Source organism: Diabrotica undecimpunctata, chromosome 1, assembly GCF_040954645.1.
Source record: "Diabrotica undecimpunctata isolate CICGRU chromosome 1, icDiaUnde3, whole genome shotgun sequence".
NCBI lineage: Eukaryota > Metazoa > Arthropoda > Insecta > Coleoptera > Chrysomelidae > Diabrotica > Diabrotica undecimpunctata.
The window spans coordinates 189,590,718-189,609,396 of record NC_092803.1 but is presented as its reverse complement, the minus strand read 5'-3'; the positions used below and the strand labels follow the sequence as shown (position 1 = coordinate 189,609,396).

At 33.4% G+C, this 18,679-nt stretch overlaps 1 protein-coding gene across 1 annotated transcript in view; it reads left to right on the top strand.

Annotated features, from left to right (window-relative positions):
- LOC140432757 (uncharacterized) overlaps nt 1-11,178 on the top strand; it is a 32,875-nt gene extending 21,697 nt beyond the window's left edge. Inside the window, exons 3-6 of the mRNA XM_072520843.1 lie at nt 4,081-7,255; nt 7,405-7,690; nt 7,752-8,037; nt 10,289-11,178. Of these exons, the coding sequence (XP_072376944.1) occupies nt 4,081-7,255; nt 7,405-7,690; nt 7,752-8,037; nt 10,289-10,529 (3,988 nt within the window). The 3' untranslated portion in view covers nt 10,530-11,178. The remainder of the gene's footprint in view (nt 1-4,080; nt 7,256-7,404; nt 7,691-7,751; nt 8,038-10,288) is intronic.
- The last annotated feature ends 7,501 nt before the right edge of the window (nt 11,179-18,679 follow it).

Here is an 18,679-nt window from a genome sequence, read left to right as displayed (position 1 = left end):
CCAAAAATATTTTTTATTTAATCGCAGAACTTGTTTCCAAATTGTCAGAATAGTAAATATTGATGTATTTGAATTTGTATTTTATAAAAATTAAAAATATAATTAAACGTCTTAATTATCTTATGTCTTAATAATTAACGGATTAAATTCTGAATCAACAGTTAAAACAAAGATATGAAATTTTCAAATAAGACAATAAAGTAAGACAAAATGGAAGATGCAGTAAATACTGACTTTGGAAAAAGATTTTACATTACTTTTTTCAAGCAACCGTTTTTACAAAGATACACTTCTGTCTATTTCAATTAAGTGCCATTCATTTCAATGAAATTAAGTTTTTTATCTGTGACGTTGTCGATACTGATTACTGGATTACTGTCGAAGACAGAGATGGTCAACCAAAAAAGAAGATGAATCTGGTAATTTTTCTAGTGACAATATTTTAGTATTATTTAAGTATAGTATTATTTTAGACTAGAGTTAAGTAATTTGGCGTAGTCTTATTATTAATTACTTTTCAGGTGATTTTGGCCAAGTAAACTGTAAAGATGTTAACAATTATTTTATTTAAATTTGGGAACTGACACGAGAATTTCGGAACATTAAAACGCGATGAGAATAAATTTACTTCCCATTGCACTAAAACGAAAAAATTTCCATTTTCCCATTCATCTTAATTCAAACTGTATCTGTAAACCTAGGTTAATTGTGTTCTAAATAGTCTACTGCCTTTCTTCAAGTTCACTGTAGCGTATTATTATTATTCTTCTCATACATTTGTCACAGATTTAGATATATTAGCGGTTGTATTTAGTATTTCCAGCATGATGTGCTCTCTACCAGTTCACGGGAGCTGAATTTATTATTTTTTGTCGAATTAATGTGAGACTACGATGCTTTGGCATGCATTAAAACTGTATTAAGGTCAGCCATTACCATTTTTTGTCTGACTTTTCGCATTTTTCGCTTAACGCTTACACTCATTCAAGTTTAATTTTTTTTAGATGGCGTTTTAGTCCGTTGGTGTTTTATGATATAACCACTAAGAGAACCGTTTGTTTTCTTTGGGTCGATGATTGTTTACTTAACAAATTAACACTCAAGCTACCGTATTTTACAACTAGTTTTAATTAATGGTGTCGTAAGCTGAGCAAACTATCATAAATATTTCAGTTTGTCTCGTGAACTTGATTCTGGCGTTTGTTAAAGATGCACTTGATGCAATTATTTCTGATTTTTATAAAATTTCTACCCATTGTTTCGTGTTATGTGCTTTAAAATTCTAATTTTTAAATTTTTCTTTACGGCTTGTCATTTTGTCTTGTTTTCATCGTGGTACGACTGTTCGTACTAAAATCTTCGACACTAATATTTATTGCTATTATCTTATTAAAGTAGAATGATATAATGATAGAATAAGAATGATAGAGATGACAATGCGAGATTACCAAGCAACAATAGACACCGGAAGAGAAAGAACAGAAATAATAAAAATAAAAAACGGAGTGAAATAAGGAGATGCGCTCTCAACGATAATATTTACAACGGTTACAACGGTAACAGTACAAATAATACGATATGCGGACGATATACCATAGTAGCAACAGATAAAAGGGCATTAAAGGAAACCACCTAAGAAATAGAAAACGAAGCCAAACAGAGAGGACTGGAAATAAATGAAAATAAAACAAAATACGTGAACGTAAGCCAAAAAAGAAGACACAAATGACAGAACTGACAATAGAAGTACCTACACATTTTTGGAAGAGGTTGAAACATTCAAATATTTAGGAGTACTATGGTTTGTTTTTTAACCAGGAGGAGAAACTAAAACGACAGATTCACACCCAAGAAAGTTACTAGAAAAGTCAAAAATACATCTTCTTTTTTGGTTGATTATCTCGGCCTTGCGAGATAATCTCTACTGTACAATATTTATATGAACTGAGATTACTGCGAAAACTAAGGGATATTTTGAGGCCAAAAACAGATTATGATATATTCTATAATAATTGTTCTCTTTTATAGTTATATATTTATCTAATAATTTGCTAATAATGCATCACATTGCGTCTATAGTTTGGTTATTTCTGTCTTTTCTTTGTACGGCTTCACTATAATCAAAATCAAAATTAATAGTCTATAACACAGGTATTAAAATAACACCTTTAACGTCTTAAACTGTCCCTGCGAAAGACATTAAACCGCTAAATAAGAACTAATTGCGAGCAGTTACGTCGTTCATTTTAACTGAAGTAATTCTCGTCTTACCATTCTTGAACACTCTCAATTGCGATATGTGTGTGGCAAGCTAGTCAAGACACGATAAAAAATTATAGGTCTCTTTGCCACTTATTCATAAAAATACTGTCTGGGTCAGGCAGACGTTGGAGCAGTGACGGACTTGGACTCAAATGCGTTTTAGAAGCAGAACTCGGTATCGATTTGGATCAAAAGAAGCTTTTTAGTAGTTTTTTCTAATTTATTCCTCTAATTAGACATATTTAATCTTTTAAAGTGAATACTCGGTATAATGTTTTTGTACGGGGCCGAAATAATATTTAGCATGGCGCGAAATATCGAGACGTGTGCAGTAACCTTGCGGTATACAGTAGTAATATACATAATATACATACATATAAACTTATTATAAAAATCAAATGACATTAACCAAACATCATTTTATTTTTTTATAACTTTTTTATAACAAAATCGAGAAACGACTGAATGAAAAATTAAGTAAATACTATTTAAATGGGAATAAGCCACAATTAAAGGTTAAAGTACGTTTATTGACGTTTCAATTTCCACGTGGAAACTCTGAGAGTTATATATCTTATGTTAATGTGTTGGACCTTTTAATCGGTAAAGTTGACATGGACATATTTTAACCATCAGTATAAGGTTGTAATAGAGTCATGCTGAAGATTAGGAATATCACTGATCTACAATGACTATAGTTTCACCTGGCTTAATTTTTCTAGATCAGAATATTCATCCTTTTGCTTTATTTTGAAGTATCTATCTGACAAATAGGATTTTAATAGTTCCGAATACTGACGAGGTAGTATTCCTTCCACGTCTAGGAAGACAGTGGAACATACCTTCCTTGATGGACTTGGACTCCGGTGAATTTTTGGACATGAAGATCCTTATTCACAAATTATTTTTTATGCTACATCTCTTTTTTCTTCACAGGACCAAAATGTGCGTCCACAATAGAATGTATCAAATAAACACAACGATATGGCAAAGGTTTAAAACTAGTTTTCGTATTACATAGGTATTTAAATTTTAAAATAATTTTATCCCTTGGATTTTTTTTTCCGAAGGTTTTATTTTTGTAAAGTTTATAAATAACAGGTAACAAACAGATTGGCCGGTACAATATTATTTGCTTAGGTATCACTATAACCTCTGTTACTTTCCACAACTTATGTACGCATTTAGTCCTGAATGACGCATTTATGGAGTTGCAAATTCGTATTGCTTTATATCGCTCGATGAATCCAAGTCCCCGAATTGGCTATTTACAGCAGCGATTGCCTCATAATTGAAAGAAAATTCCTTGCATCATAATTGAAGGAAAATTCCTTGCCGCTAAGACAGTTCTGGATAACAGACTGGATACCTGTAGACATATGAGTTAACCGGATGGCGAAACGTTTTCTTCTATATCAAATTAGGCTGTTTCCCTTTTATTTTTTTGTTAAATAATTACAACAAATTTAACAACGCAGTTTTTACCCATTGAAAATGAAAAAATACTAAGCATTTCTAATAAAGTAACTTAAATATTGCTCTAAACTAAATTTTTTCCATTATTTCCAATAGTGGCTTCACTTCAAAACTTCACTTTGGCGAAGTTTTTCTGTCAAAAACCAACCAATTGACGAATTACTCTATACTGTCATTTTGAACCTGATATTAACTGAGCAACGTATCAGGATTTATTTTGTTGGAAACAAATTAAACTAATTTTTTAATTAATAATTTATTCATCTCTTCCGCATGTTTTACTTAAATAAATATTTTTTTATTCCTGCATATTTAGCTTTAATATTTCTATTTTTGTTTTAGCGTCGTCACTTCTGTGTCAGTTGTAATGGACATTGGCAATGGAACCAAAACGATATACTCCGATCCGTTGGGCAAACCGATGGAAAAACCTTTAAGTTCTTCCGATGTGGCCAGTCCTATAAAACTCCTCAATCCAGATAGATACGAGTTTTACACTTTTGACGATAATGGAAATCTAGTTAGACGATTAATGTCATTAGAAGAAATCAAAGGGATCATAGCTACAGGTGACAGTGACGGTTTGGAATACGATTCCGGGTTTTCGGAGGCTTATATACCAGAAAAAAGAGTCAATGATGTTCTGAGTAACGTGCAGAATGTTTTAAAAGAAGAAATGGAAATACATAGTACTAAATTGGAAGGTTTTCCTACATTAGACACTCCAGATGTATCAGATTCTTGGAACATGATACTTCCAGCAGTTTTTGGAAACTCTGGAGCTGACATCACTCCTGAAAAACCGCCTTTGCATGTAACGCCAGATACTATCATGATAGAACCTACTGAAAAACATCACAGCACGCCTAGGTCTACGCCTTTAACTAGTCCTTCAACAACAGCTTCTAACAAAGTTTCTGGATTTCCTCCTCTTTCAAGTTACTCTACATCTACGACTACTGCTGCTTCTACGTCTACCTCTACAGTCACTTCTACGTCTACTTCTACGGTCGCTTCTACTTCAACATCTCCCGTTACCTCCACTACCAACCAACCAACACCAACCTCACCTTCCACTTCTCCATCAACTTCTACATTCGCAACTTCTACCACAACTTCTAAATCTACCTTCATTCCAATATCTCCTATCACCTCTACCTTTTCATCTTCTGCTACTTCAACGTCTACAAATATATCACCCTCTATTACTACTTATACCTCTCATCCTTTTGTTTCTGCCATTTCTACATCACCCACTATTTCCGTTACTTCAGAAAAACCAACGAAAGAAGCTGAAAGAACGACAGTACTGACCACTGAATCCAAAGAAGTTGCTACAAACTTAGATGCAATTAGTGATTTCAGTACGAAAGAATATATTCCGATTAGTACAATAACAGCGCAAAAACTAGACAGAACTACTGGTTCATACCAAGATACTCAGAGTACTTATCTTCCTGTAACTGATAAATTTATTAAAATAGATACTGTCACTTCTCCAAAGCCAACGCCCAGTGAGATTCAATTTATTAAGATTGAACCACTTACATCTACGACAGAGTTATCTACAACGGAAGAAGAACGGTTCATAACGGAATCAGCTTCAAGTTCGTCCACAAATAAAAATGTGCCAGAAGAAAGCGTAACAAATTTGCAGGAACTAACAATACAGTCTGTTGAATCAACAATAAACTGTACATCAGACAAAAATGAGATAGACACCACAACTACACCACCATTGATCGATGATATTAACGCCATTGATAAAATAGCTGCACCAGAAATTTTGAATCAACTGTTTGCGACGCCATTGGTTCATGATATCAATAGCGAAATTATGAGAGATACAATGAACCAGCTTTTGAACAACGCTCCAACAGAAATTACAAATGATACATTCGAAACTACTACAGAAAATATTAGTTCTACCGATACAAATGCATCAACCTTCTTTTTAAAGGAAGAAACTACTGTTGGCAGTACTTTAACTACAGTAGGAGAAATATTTACAGTGGAAATTCCTTTATTACCTGCAGAAAAAGACAATACAAATTCAATTGTTAACGATTTTAGTGAAACTGAAAGTACTTCTATAATACCTACTACATTTTCGGTATTAAACAACACATACATGTCAACTCAAACAGAAAAAGTTGTTACCATTCTCCCTCACAATACTTCTACAGAAACCAATATTAAACCTATAATAGAATATTTAAACGGAGCACCTATTAAGAGTACAAAGTTGGAAGCTTCTAATGAAACTATCACTGAAGAAGAAAATTCTAAAGAAGTAATAAAAACAACAACTGAAACTGAATTACCTGATTTAAACGGTACTACAATTATCGGTCCAATTACATTAATCGACAGTGCTAATGACCAAAATGATAATAGTATACGAATACCACTAATTGAACCCACGCAGATTACATCGCTAATTCTAAACACCAAAAATACCGATATACCTTCAATTAATATTATTATAAATGAATCTACCAAAAGTACTACTCCACAACCAGTTACTACTACCACTACTTCACGCCCGTCTACCTATACAACTCCCAATGATACCAATCATGTAGTACTTGAAACTATCAGTGTCGAAACACCTTCTTCCACGACAATAAAAAAACCAGAAAGTACCACTGAGAATAACCCTATAGCTACACAACAAAATATATTACGAACTACAGAACGATCAACAATTAAACCACTGACTGTGACAACTAAAATTCAAACGACAACAGTTCCTGCAACGTCTACAAAAGTAGTATTAGGTACTTCAAAAGAACCAGAGATGAATAAAAAAGAAACCAACTGGACCTTGGTACCGACTATTGCGCCTCACAGTGGAAACACTTTTGAAAACCCTTTGTCTTCTGTAGAAACTTATCCAGAGATTTTAGAACCGTCTCAAATTATTGACTTAAAAGCTGAACCCTTCAGTGGTTTTGGTCTGGAAGATAGTACTTCTGCGTTAGAAAGAGATATCTACCAATTCTCTCAATTGTACAATGAACTGGCATTTGATTTTTGGAAGACTAGCACTAATACTTTAAGTCATGCTAGAAGTGTTGTTGTGTCACCTTTCGGGGCCATATCTTTGTTGGCGATGATTTTCTTAGGGGCCAGAGGTTCTACATCAGCAGAAATGAATGAAATACTAAAACTAGATGACATGATAACTTTTAATCCTCATTTGGTGCTTAAAAACGTGGGTGAATCAATCGTAGCTGAAGAGAAAGGATCTGGTATTGTAACATCTGCTATTATCCGAGAAATGTTTAGCGATAAAAACAGAGGAAGGATTTTACCATTCTACAAGGAAAGAGTACGAGCGTTTTATGATGGATACGTCGAAGAGGTCAACTTCTCAGAAATTGGGGACATTATAAGAAGAAGGACGAATTTACAAGTGAAGAAGCATTCTTCAGGAAGAATCCCAGAATTCTTGACTGATATGTCCGTTGCCGGGAAACCACCTCTATTAGGACTTAGTGTTAATGTTTTTCAGGTTAGTAACAGTAGTACTAAAAAGAGAGATTACTCATATCTTCGAAAAATAGGCTATACACACGTTGTCTAATGTTGTTTTATTCATATGATATGATCTCCTCCATGTTTTTAGTTTATATAATGTTTGACCTAAAATATTTTTTGCAGACAGATTGCAGTATTACTTCGGCCGAAGAACGGGACAGTGAAATGCATTTTACTGTGCTTCCCAGCATAAGGCAAAGAAGACTTGTTCCAATCCCTGCTGCTCTTTATAGATCAGGATTTTTAGCAGGCTACGAAGCAAGTTTGGATGCCACAGCAGTAGCTATCGGAGATAAGACCAAGACTGTTAGTACTATTTTCGTGATGCCTGGTCAACAAGGTATGCCTGCGCCTGGAGATGGGCTAGCGAGGTTAGAGAAGAGTCTAGTCGAGAGCTCTGTTAAAAAAGGTAAAGCATCAAAGTATTATTTGGAATGTACCGATATTCAATTTATTTACCTATATTGTAGGAGCCTGGTCGAGACTTTTGCGCTCACTAATACCAAGAGCAGGTCTTGAAGTGCAAATTCCCAAAATAGTCCACAGATCAGTCATCAATACCACTTTTGCGCTTAGCAAGATGGGCTTCACAGAACTTTTCAACAAAGAAAAAGCTGATCTTATGGGCATGAATGGAGTACCTAATGAGCTATATATCTCAGATATTATCCAACTTAATCAGTTCACGACGTGTGGTGAACGCAGGACAGACCATCATTCGGAGATCTATCCCAATAGAGCAGGAAGAAACGGAAAGTAAGAGAAAGGATTTCTTTATTCAAAATCTTTTACTATATAGAGACTTTACAATGGAATTCAGATAACTAACCAGGGAAACAAGGCAAACAATACCATGTTCGGGATACAGACTCAGTCAGGGTTTATGTGTAAAAGTATGAGTAAACTTGTGTGTTTGAAGAATCAATTTCATTTTTTGAGTGCACGGATTTTATAATTCCCCTCCACCGGGCCTGAGCCGATTTCGTTAGGACTTCATTTTTAAAGCTTTACTGACCACTCTCCTAAAGTTCAAAGTTTACGGATACTTTTACACATAATCTATAAACCTTGAACTTCAAAATGGCGCTAGTTAGGTTGCTCTTACGTAAGAAATTTACACATTACTGGTGACCTGGGTCTGTTGGACCGATAGAGACATATTGCTTTATATATTCTTATAAACACACACTTTTCAAGTAATTTTACTTAATAAAGGGCTTAGATATAATAGTTTACAAAAATGTTTAAACAAAAAACTTAAAAAAGTTATAGAACAAGTAATTGCTTAATCGTTAATAAATATAAAACAGACATTTCTTACGCAAATACAAACAAAATGAATCAAAATCACAAAAGTCCTAGTTTAATCTTCCCTCAAAGCATTGACTACAAACAGAGGTAACATGTTCGAGACAGAGGAATTTACTTCAAATTTTGCAGCTATATTCGGTTTTCTTATTTTGGTTAGAGGTACAAATTTGGCAACGCCCAACTTGTAACAACTCCTCATGTCTCTGATGCGTTTCTGTGGGTAGCTTCCATATTTTTTGTATTCTTTCTCGGATGGGACGTGGTATGTGTTGATCTGCTTGTCCTCTTATCACATGTTTTTTTATGAGACCTCTGGATAGTTTTGTCAAAAAACTTCTTCTGCGGTATGCTTTATTTTTTTTTTTGATTACATTTGTAAATTACAAATGCGTTAATTTCTATCACATTGAGTAGGGTGTAAAAGACCACCCCATCGGCTATCTTCTAGTATTGCGAGCTACATTGTATTTTGATGATAACTGATCTACCATGTCAACTCCTACCTTCGTTTTGTTATAGTCAATAATTATCATAGATTTTTGTATAGTTCCATCGATCTCGTCATCGTCATATATGGAAGATACCAGAACAACGTTTTTCTCCAGTTTTGAAACGTGTGATGCTAAAGTATAATTTTTCCTAAATGCAAACATACTTGATGGACTTGGTCTACCTTGATCTTCAGTAAACTGGGAAGGGCGCTGTTTCTTATTTTTTCGTATTTTACCGAAGAATGTTAATTTATGCTCATTGAGTCTTTTGCATAATTCAATACTGGTGAACCAGTTCCATCCATCCAATGGCGCTACAGCCCAAATCGGGCCTTGGCCTCCTTCAACAGGCTTCTCCAACCGGTGAACCAGTTATCAGTGGTTATATTTCGATTAGATTTACTAATTGGCTGAACGAGTCTACTAACCACATCAATAGCAAAATAGCAAAGTTACTAGGTTCAAATGGAGAACCATTTTGTCGTTTATTGACATATACCTGCATATTAGTGGTATAACACATTTTAGCATCTGCTAAGAATATCTTAATCCCGTACTTAGCAAGCTTGAAGAGTATATACTGTAAAAATGGACAGTTCCCACGAAACGCTACTAACATCTCGTCTATAGTCATGTATTGAGATGGGTTGAAATTATTGATGTAGTTTTCATTCGCTTGGCAAAAAACATTTCGAATTGGAGCTAGTTTATCTACAGCTTTTCTGGTTTCTTGTCATTATTTACAGTCATCAAATCTTAGATGTCGGAGAAATTTTTGATTTTCGAAATTTTAGCCTTATTTTGCAATTTACAAAGCAACAAATGATTAGAAAACAATTTAAAAACTGTCATTTTAAACCCTTGAGCTTCTACTGAACGGTGAATACTCTAAATAATATATTAAATTGCCCTATTTTTGCCTGTAGCGATTTAAACCGAAAAACTGCCATTTTGACCCTTATTTGTTAATAACTATTATATGCCTCCGACGGGCATTTTTGTATTTATAATGTATAAAGTATGTTTATAGTAGCCAAAAAACCCATTTGCAACATGGCTGGGTCAGTACCCCGACAAAAAATTATTTTTTATTTATTTTCCTATTAAAAAACAAATTTTTATTAGGTGTAGATTAAATTCGTAACCTAATATTCAAGATGTATAAACAGTATTTGTATAGTAAAATCCTCTTCTGTGTTTTTTAGATTACTACCATTTATGCAGATGAACGATCATTTCGCGAGGGATCTCACGGCTAGCGATTTCCAGGATCCCCTTCATGACCTCAGCTATCTGGACTTGCCACTGCCCCTGAGGCCAAGACAAGCAAGAAAACCAGAGCTTCCGAGGCTGAAATTTGACAGACCTTTTCTCTACTTTGTCAGGCATAATCCCACGGGGTTGATTTTACATATAGGTAGATTTAATCCCAGACTGTTGCCGTGAGAAAGTGGTTTTAGATGTAGGTTTCAAGTATGGTATGTAAACCGTGTGACAGCTGAAGTTTTGGCGAAGTGGCAGAGCTAGTATTATTTGTTAATGTTAGTAGATATTTTTAAATAATTCTCAGTATTGTGGCTTTAGTATTACCAAAACTTTAGTTTGTTAGTTTGTAAATGTGTGGATGAGGTATTAAGTTAGTTTTTTTGTTACTAGCTCGTAGTACCGCACAATAACGGTCATTTCTTTGCCATTTTGGCAGCGTAGCAGTTTAAGGTACATATTTGTTTGTCATTAATTACAAATTATTTTACAAATGATGTATTTCAAAATGTTTTCGATCACGATTTTAACTTTCACTCATTATTAATTTAATATCATTTGAACATCTCCATTCACATGTATGTATGGTTTTAGGTAGGTATTTTAAAAAGACTCAAGGATAAAGTACAATTGAAACATTTAAAGAAAAACTGTTCTTGTATTTTAAGGGAGAGTCTGTACTGAATGTAAGATTTGTTAAATAATGTATGTTTAATTTATTTTTTTGTAAAAATCAAAAGATCTGATTTTTTTGAGTTATATGTACAATATAGTGAGTATCTCAAACATTGTATCTACAAAAATAAAAATTATTACTTATGTTTGTTTTCTTTGTAAACACGATTAAAGTGGTATCTCTAAAAAATTTATAAATAGGGAAACACATTTCGAATATAGAAATGACATTAACAAAAAAAGAACAGGAACTGTCAACAGGAACGTGCCTATGTGACGTAACTTAGAGAACCAGGGCATACACAACGAAGTACAATTATTCGTCAAGACCAGGAATGACTTTCGAAATTTTGTTCATCAACGCAGACGGCAGTCATAGAAAATATTTGGAGAGAAAGAATTTAAACACTTCGAAACGACTCGCAACAACAGTAAACTTCACAAAGCTCCCAAATATTGAAAATATTTTTAAACTGTATTGAAAGTAAAACCATAATCAATGGGGTCTAACAACAACTAGCAAACAGTTGGACAAGTGTAGGAACAATATTCAAGAAGCGGTAGGGAATATTTCAACTACACGACGTCTGGATTGATGTTAAGTGTTTTCTTTTTTTTGTAACAGTTAGCCTTACACCATAACCCGAATAAGTGCCTCCTAGCGGCGGAGTACGGGAAACAGTACTGTTAAAGTCTTAACCCGTCATTGTTCGCGTGGTGAGCACAGCGCTCAGTGGGATTATTTTTAAGGCTACAAAAGTAGTCAGAAAACAACCGACATCCAGACTCAGTGCAGTGTGATCTCTAATGGTAGTATGTAGGAGGTACTTACGTGTAAAAACATTGCCGGCAAGCATAAATACCTCACCACTAAATTAAAATCACTATTTGGCTTGTTGTACTTAGCTGGTACGTTCTCGGTAATTCGGATGATCTTTGGGCTACGAATAGAACAGCTCCTGAATGTTTTCGGATAGTTATGTCAAAAAAGCGATTCTATATCCTCCTTCGTGCACTACGCTTTGACGATATCCAGTCCAGAGCAGAACGGCGAAAGCATGTCAAACTTGCACCCATTAGAAAAGTTTTCGACGAGTTTTTGGAAAAGTACATGGCTTGCTATACAGTTGGAATGTATTGCAGCATTGACGAGATGCTTAAGGGCTTTCGGGGAAAATGCAGCTTTCGTCAATATATATCCAATAAGTCGGCAAAATATGGGATAAAAATGTTCGCACTTGTCGATTCGTAAACTTTTTATACAGCAAAGTTGGAAATATATGCTGGAAAGCAGCCAGAAGACGACTTTGAGGTAGATAATAGTCCTAGCAGTGTGATTAAATGTGTGATAGAACCAATTGCCTATACTGGACGCAACATTACTTGCGACAACTGGTTTACGTCCATTCCACTGGCTAATGACTTGCTACATAATTACAAGATAACTCTAGTAGGAACTCTGAGAAAGAATAAACCACAAATTCTTTTTTTTTGTAGCTAAAAAAGGAAGACCACTAAACAGCAGCATTTTTGGTTATGGTAAAGACTGTCTTTTACTATCATACATTCCCAAGAAAAACAAAAATGTTCTTATTTTATCTACGTTTCATTATGATGACACAATTGATGAAGAAACGGGTGAAAACTTTAAGCTGCAGGTTATAACCTTCTACAGTACGACAAAGGGAGCAGTGGATGTTGTGGACCAGATAAAATGTAATTGCTCCGTTTCTCGAATAAGTTGCCGATGGTCACTTACAGTCCTTTTTTTCATTGATGAATATTGCAGGAATAAATAGTCAGGTAATTTATTATAGCAATAATAATACTACACTAGACTATAATAGACCAGCATTTCTGTGTCTGATTGACCTAAAGAAAGCGTTTGACAGAGTAAGACTCAAAGATGTGATCCATCTTCTGTATAATTTCCTAAATATTATAAAACCTATCGAAACCATCTACCAAAACAACAAAATGGAAGTCAGAATAGATGGACAACTTACAGAATCTCTAGAAATAGGCAGCGGAATAAGACAAAGGGATTCATTGAGCCTAATGCTCTTCAATTTGATCACGGATTACATCATTAAAAGCGTTAACAAAGGAAGAGGATACAGAATGGGAAACAAAGAAATAAAAATATTCTGTTACTCAGACGACGTAATATTGATAGCCCAAGATGAAGATAGTCTGCAAAGAGTGGTCCAAAGATTTAACATAAGATCAAAAGAATTTAATATGACAACCAGATGTAAAATAGAAATTGATGGTATCATCAAAGGCTACTAGAAACGGCCAAAACACAAAGGCTATTGGAAACGGCAGTAAGGAGAGTACTGAGAAGAATTACAGGAAATACGCTGAGAGATCGAAAGAGAAGTGAAGACAGAAGAAAATTTAACGTACAGTGTATAAATGAATGGACATAAAATAGAAAAAAAGAATGGAAGAACCACATAAGCAGAATCGAGGAGACCCGTGTCGTCAAAATAGTAAGAGATAAGTCACAATCGGCAGAAGAAGTATCGGGCGACCGTGCAAAAGATGGAGTGACAACCTTCCATAGAGATATTAATCCGCTAATGAACAAGCAGAATTGCTTCTAAAGAGGAAGAAGAATAAGAAGAATACTAATACTAAATTAGAACGCCGTAAATATCTAAGAGAAATTAGTACAGATCTCATCAGACCTCACCTGATAAGTCGTGCATCAATAACAACATTGCCAATATTATTACGACTTCAAATAAGATGCCAAGTAGGTCTTCCTGATGAAGAAATTTCAGTAGCAACTGCAGAAACTAAAGATAGAGTCAAATGTTTTTACTGTCCGCGGAGTAAAAATAGAAAAACCACTTCAAGGTATGCAGATTATTCAAAACCTATTTGTGGTGAACATATAATTAGAATATGTCAAATATACCACAATAAATGCTATTTGAGTGAATAAAGTTTCTTTGAATGTTTCTTAACATTTCTTTTATGTTATACAATTTTTTCTATATGTATTATTTCAATAATAAAAAGTACATACATTCATGTTATTTATCACTAATAAAACTTTTAAAGAACCAGCAACCGATTAAGTTTCTTTAATTATTGAATATCCTAATAAAATATAATAAATGAGAAGAAAATGGCGACTGAGCGCTGCGCTCATAGGCGAACAATCGCGTCATATTCTGATACGCCAACAATCACGGTTTAATTATATCATCAATAATCCCTTAATCTTTCTGTTACCATTAATAACGAAAAATACGCTTCTATTTATCATACCGCCGATTCTCCTTTACTCGATATACAAATATCAGTAAAAAGGTTTCGTTTTTACGACCACAACTGGTCATGAAATGTTTAAAAAACAAGTTTAAAATACCGTTCGCTTAAAGTTAGCTAAAACTTACCTTCGCTAAAAGGCAGACTTAATGTTTACCTAGAAGTGTGTCATTAGTTATTTATTGTTCTGAATTCTTATTTAAAGGGCAATCAATATTTCAGTTTATCATTTTATTTAGGCATTTTCTCAGTAAATATATGACAAAAAAACCAACTGTATTAAAATACATTAAAGTTCGTTACAGCCGTTAAATTTGACGGCTTTGCTCTTTTCCTATAAAATAGTGGATTGGAACGGTAATTACTGATTCCGCTTTCGGTTCCCGTAAGGGACAGTTTATCCCGGCTTTTCGATACTGCATAATCGCATCGCATTTCGGACACTTCTATTCGCCAAGCTCACAGCAAAAATTCAATCACTTCGCTAATGTACGCGCACTCCGTAAATTTCTTTTCGTATATAGCAGAAAAGTAAAAAGTTAATATTAGTTAAATACATTTGCAATAAGTATCTTTTTTGTAACATTGAAACATAAAATAAAGTGTTTTTAAATTATCGAGCATTTATTATTACCACTTCGACTTAGAAATTGTTTCGACGAAGGATTATTTATTCCAAGTCTTCATACTTAACCAATTCCAATGTCTGGCTCTCTACTTATGTTGTAGAAAGAAGGCAAATCACAACTAATACATTGGCTTATAAAGCAGTTGTGCAAGCGGGTGTGGATTAATACTGTACTTTCGTTGCATTGGTGGTGTATGGCTAAATCCTGCACGACATGATACTGATAGAAAAGGCGTTCAAGCTTGAAACGTCCGAAATATTTTTAAACAGATGATATTTTACGAGTACCATCACTTTAACGGGTTATTTCTTTTTACTCCTTCTCAATATATGCCATTAATAAAATGGATCATTAAACTTGGATCTTCGTTAATAATATGTTCAATTTCCAGCTCTTAATTGGACGTATTGAAATAGTTGGTTAATTAAAAATGAAATAAAATAGGTATATGTAAATAAAAGAAAATAATTGAATGGCGTACCTCGACACAATTGTGATCACTCACCCATTTGTGGCAATTAGAGTTGTGAGAACTAACAGGAAGCATCTTGGCTTGGCTTTGACCTCTTGGGAGGCTAATTAGCCTATTTACCGAAAAAAACTAAAATGTCGCTTTCGTCTCTGTTTATCCAAGAACTCAAAGGTGTTAACAAAACATGTGGGTTCTATTGGTTGGCAACTTATCTTGAAGTAATAGAAACCACAACTTACTAGTGAAATAAGATTCGAGGTACAAGTTAAGAAACTTTTCCCACACACATGTTTTAAAGGCATCTTCTAATTTATGGCGTGGTTATCGAAACACCATGTATGCTGTTATGAAATGTGTTTAAGTTGCCATTTTAACGTGGAAAATTTAAAATGTATAATTGGCTATTAAATAAGCTCATACGTTAAAAATATTCTGCTTCTTGTAGTGCCATTCCGTTTCGGATGTTGGCAAACATCATGACAATCTGTATTTTGCAAACTGCTGCTCTGAAAAGATTTGTGAGTGTTGTGTTGAACCACGTGCGTAGATTTTAGCCAGGAAATCCTTCGCCTTCCTGGTCCTCGTTTTCCTTCTACGTTTCCTTGTAGAATTTATTGCAGCAACCATATCTTTCGCTGTTCCTCATGATGTGACCGAATATTAAGAATAATAAAACAAATATTAAAAAAAAAATCCCATTTTTATTTCTATTGGTCATAGAAGATTCGTTTTTTTTAATTGTGTTTTTTCACCATCTTTTCACTGAGCGTATTTCCAAGCGAGTGGCATAAAAAATCATATCAATATCATAGTTAAAAAATGTGTACACCTAAGCTAAAAAGTCAGCCTTTTTCAAACAGTGTTATTAATAATAATTTTGATAAAATGTTAAATTTAAATTAAAATTAATTAAATTAAAGCCTCAAAGAATCGATTTTTTCGATCTGCTAAATACCTCTAGCGTCAAGGCAAGTAATTTTTTGCGCAAGTACAATTTTTTAAATAATTACTATCCGAGATAAACAAATTGAATAACTTACAAACTATTTGGTCGATCTAGTTGAAATTTAGCACACTTCAATAACTCAGTAATTGTCATAATTTCAAGTAGTTATATTACATGTCATTATGCAAAAAACAAAGGTATTAATATTTATAAATTACTGCAAAAATAAGGGTTTTTTGGAATTATCTCAATCAATGCTTTATGTATTTTAGTTTAGAAACTAGCAAATTAAAGAATTTTTTAAAATCTACAACTTTTATTTAAACCATTTTTCTCTAAAATGTATGAAAAGCAAGTTATAAGGAAAAATTATTTTTTCACTTTTTATGATTGTTTAAAAACATACAAAGCAAAATCAGCTGTACGTCTTGAAGGATTTGTCATCAGCTATCTCTTATAGACCTTTTAGAACTTTTAAAAACCTGTATAAGATTTTTTTGAGCTGTTTTTTTTTCTTTACTGGCCTAATACCAGAGAATAGTAAAAAAGTATTAAATGATAAATGCAAAAAAACTTTTGAAACTGACACTAACGGTAGGTACCTATATAAAATCATATATGTTAAGTGAACGTTGTCATAAAATGGGATATAAAACGTATCGCACACGTAGATTTAACTGGTTAATTTAGAAAATCACGTGCATAAAATTATAAATAAAGCATTTATAAGTATGAGAGACATGGTAATCTGTACGCAATTTGTGTGGTGCTAGAAGCACACACTAAATATGCTCAGAACAGCTTAATGCATCCTATCATAAAGCTTTTAACCATTTAAATTAAGGGGTGACTAAAATACGTTCATGTTCTATTAATACCTTCCAATTTTTTCACATTCCTTTTTTCTAGCGATTTCATTTAAACTGTTTTTGGGGCGAAAGTGACACTTCATAAATAATAAAATGAAAACGACACACCAACACAATTGGACTAATTAATCAATAATTCGCAATCAACACCAGTCAACAAAACAATACACCTATCAAATTCTTAAAAAATAAGAGTGGACACGAGACACGTGATTTTTATATTGTCACCATCGTTAATATTTCGTCCAGGTCTGTTCGCATTTTTCCGGTACTTACGAGGCATAACAATATATGTATTAACATAGATAGTTTGTGTATCCTGATTGAGAAACAGGACCGTTGTGGGCTAACAGCTGTAGGATTCAAAAATTAAAAAAAAAACAGAATATTAATATAGGTTGTCCAGAAATACCCTTCCCAAAAAAAACTACAAGTTCTCATATCAGGTAGATTTGATTTAAATCACTTTATCGAAAAATGCTTGCTGAGAGACCCACAGTCGTTTAAATATATGATCAGTTTATTAAAAATATCTTCAGAACAGTTGTCTTTTAAGTAAGAATATATTGTATGTTTATAAATAAAAAATAATGTCCACAATTAAAATAAAATTCCTGTAGTTGGCTGTATACCATGAATCACAAAAGTTTTAATTTAAAATCCTTTATAAAAGATATATAATAATTAAAAGACCCTTTCGAGCTACATCACAGAACGTTTTCGGATTAAAAAATCCATCATAAGTATTTTTATTAATAGGTGAACATGAGACAAGCCACTAAATATTTCGGTAAAAACCCTTAAAATGGTACATTTTATTTATTGTCCCTTTTAAAAGTAGTAGCAAACATTAATATGTTCGGGTTGAAGTGTGATATACCCTGAAAATTATGTTTGAACATTATGAAACAATTGTAGGTATGGAAAGACTTTAAAAATTTGGAATTTTAAGAGCGTATGCGCAAAATTTCAGGCCAATGCTTTTTAAATGCATTCATTTTTTTCGAATCTTAAAAAAACTAATAAGTATTTATGAAAAATTTAAACGCAGAATGAAAGAATATATTATTACTGAGAGCCGACAGTCCCTGAAAACTTCTATAATGTTTATTTTAATAAGTTACAGGGGTGAAAAAAAAGAGAAAATTTAGTGTGATTTTTAATTTCAAATATCTCATTCAAAAAAACTTTTTGTTTATTCTAAGGGACTTTCGGCCCTCGGTAATAATGTAATCTTTCATTCTGCGTTTAAATTTTTCAAAAATATTTGTTAGTTTTCTCAGAATTCGAAAAAATGATTGCATTTAAAAAGCATTGGCCCGAAATTTTGCGCCTAAGCTCAGCTAGCATTAATAAATGTACCCAATAGAACAAGGGTAAAAGAAATATTGATAAGGCCCTTTATGTTGTAAATGAGACTGATGGTTGAACTGTCTTGTGTGTATAAAGAGTAGCTGCAG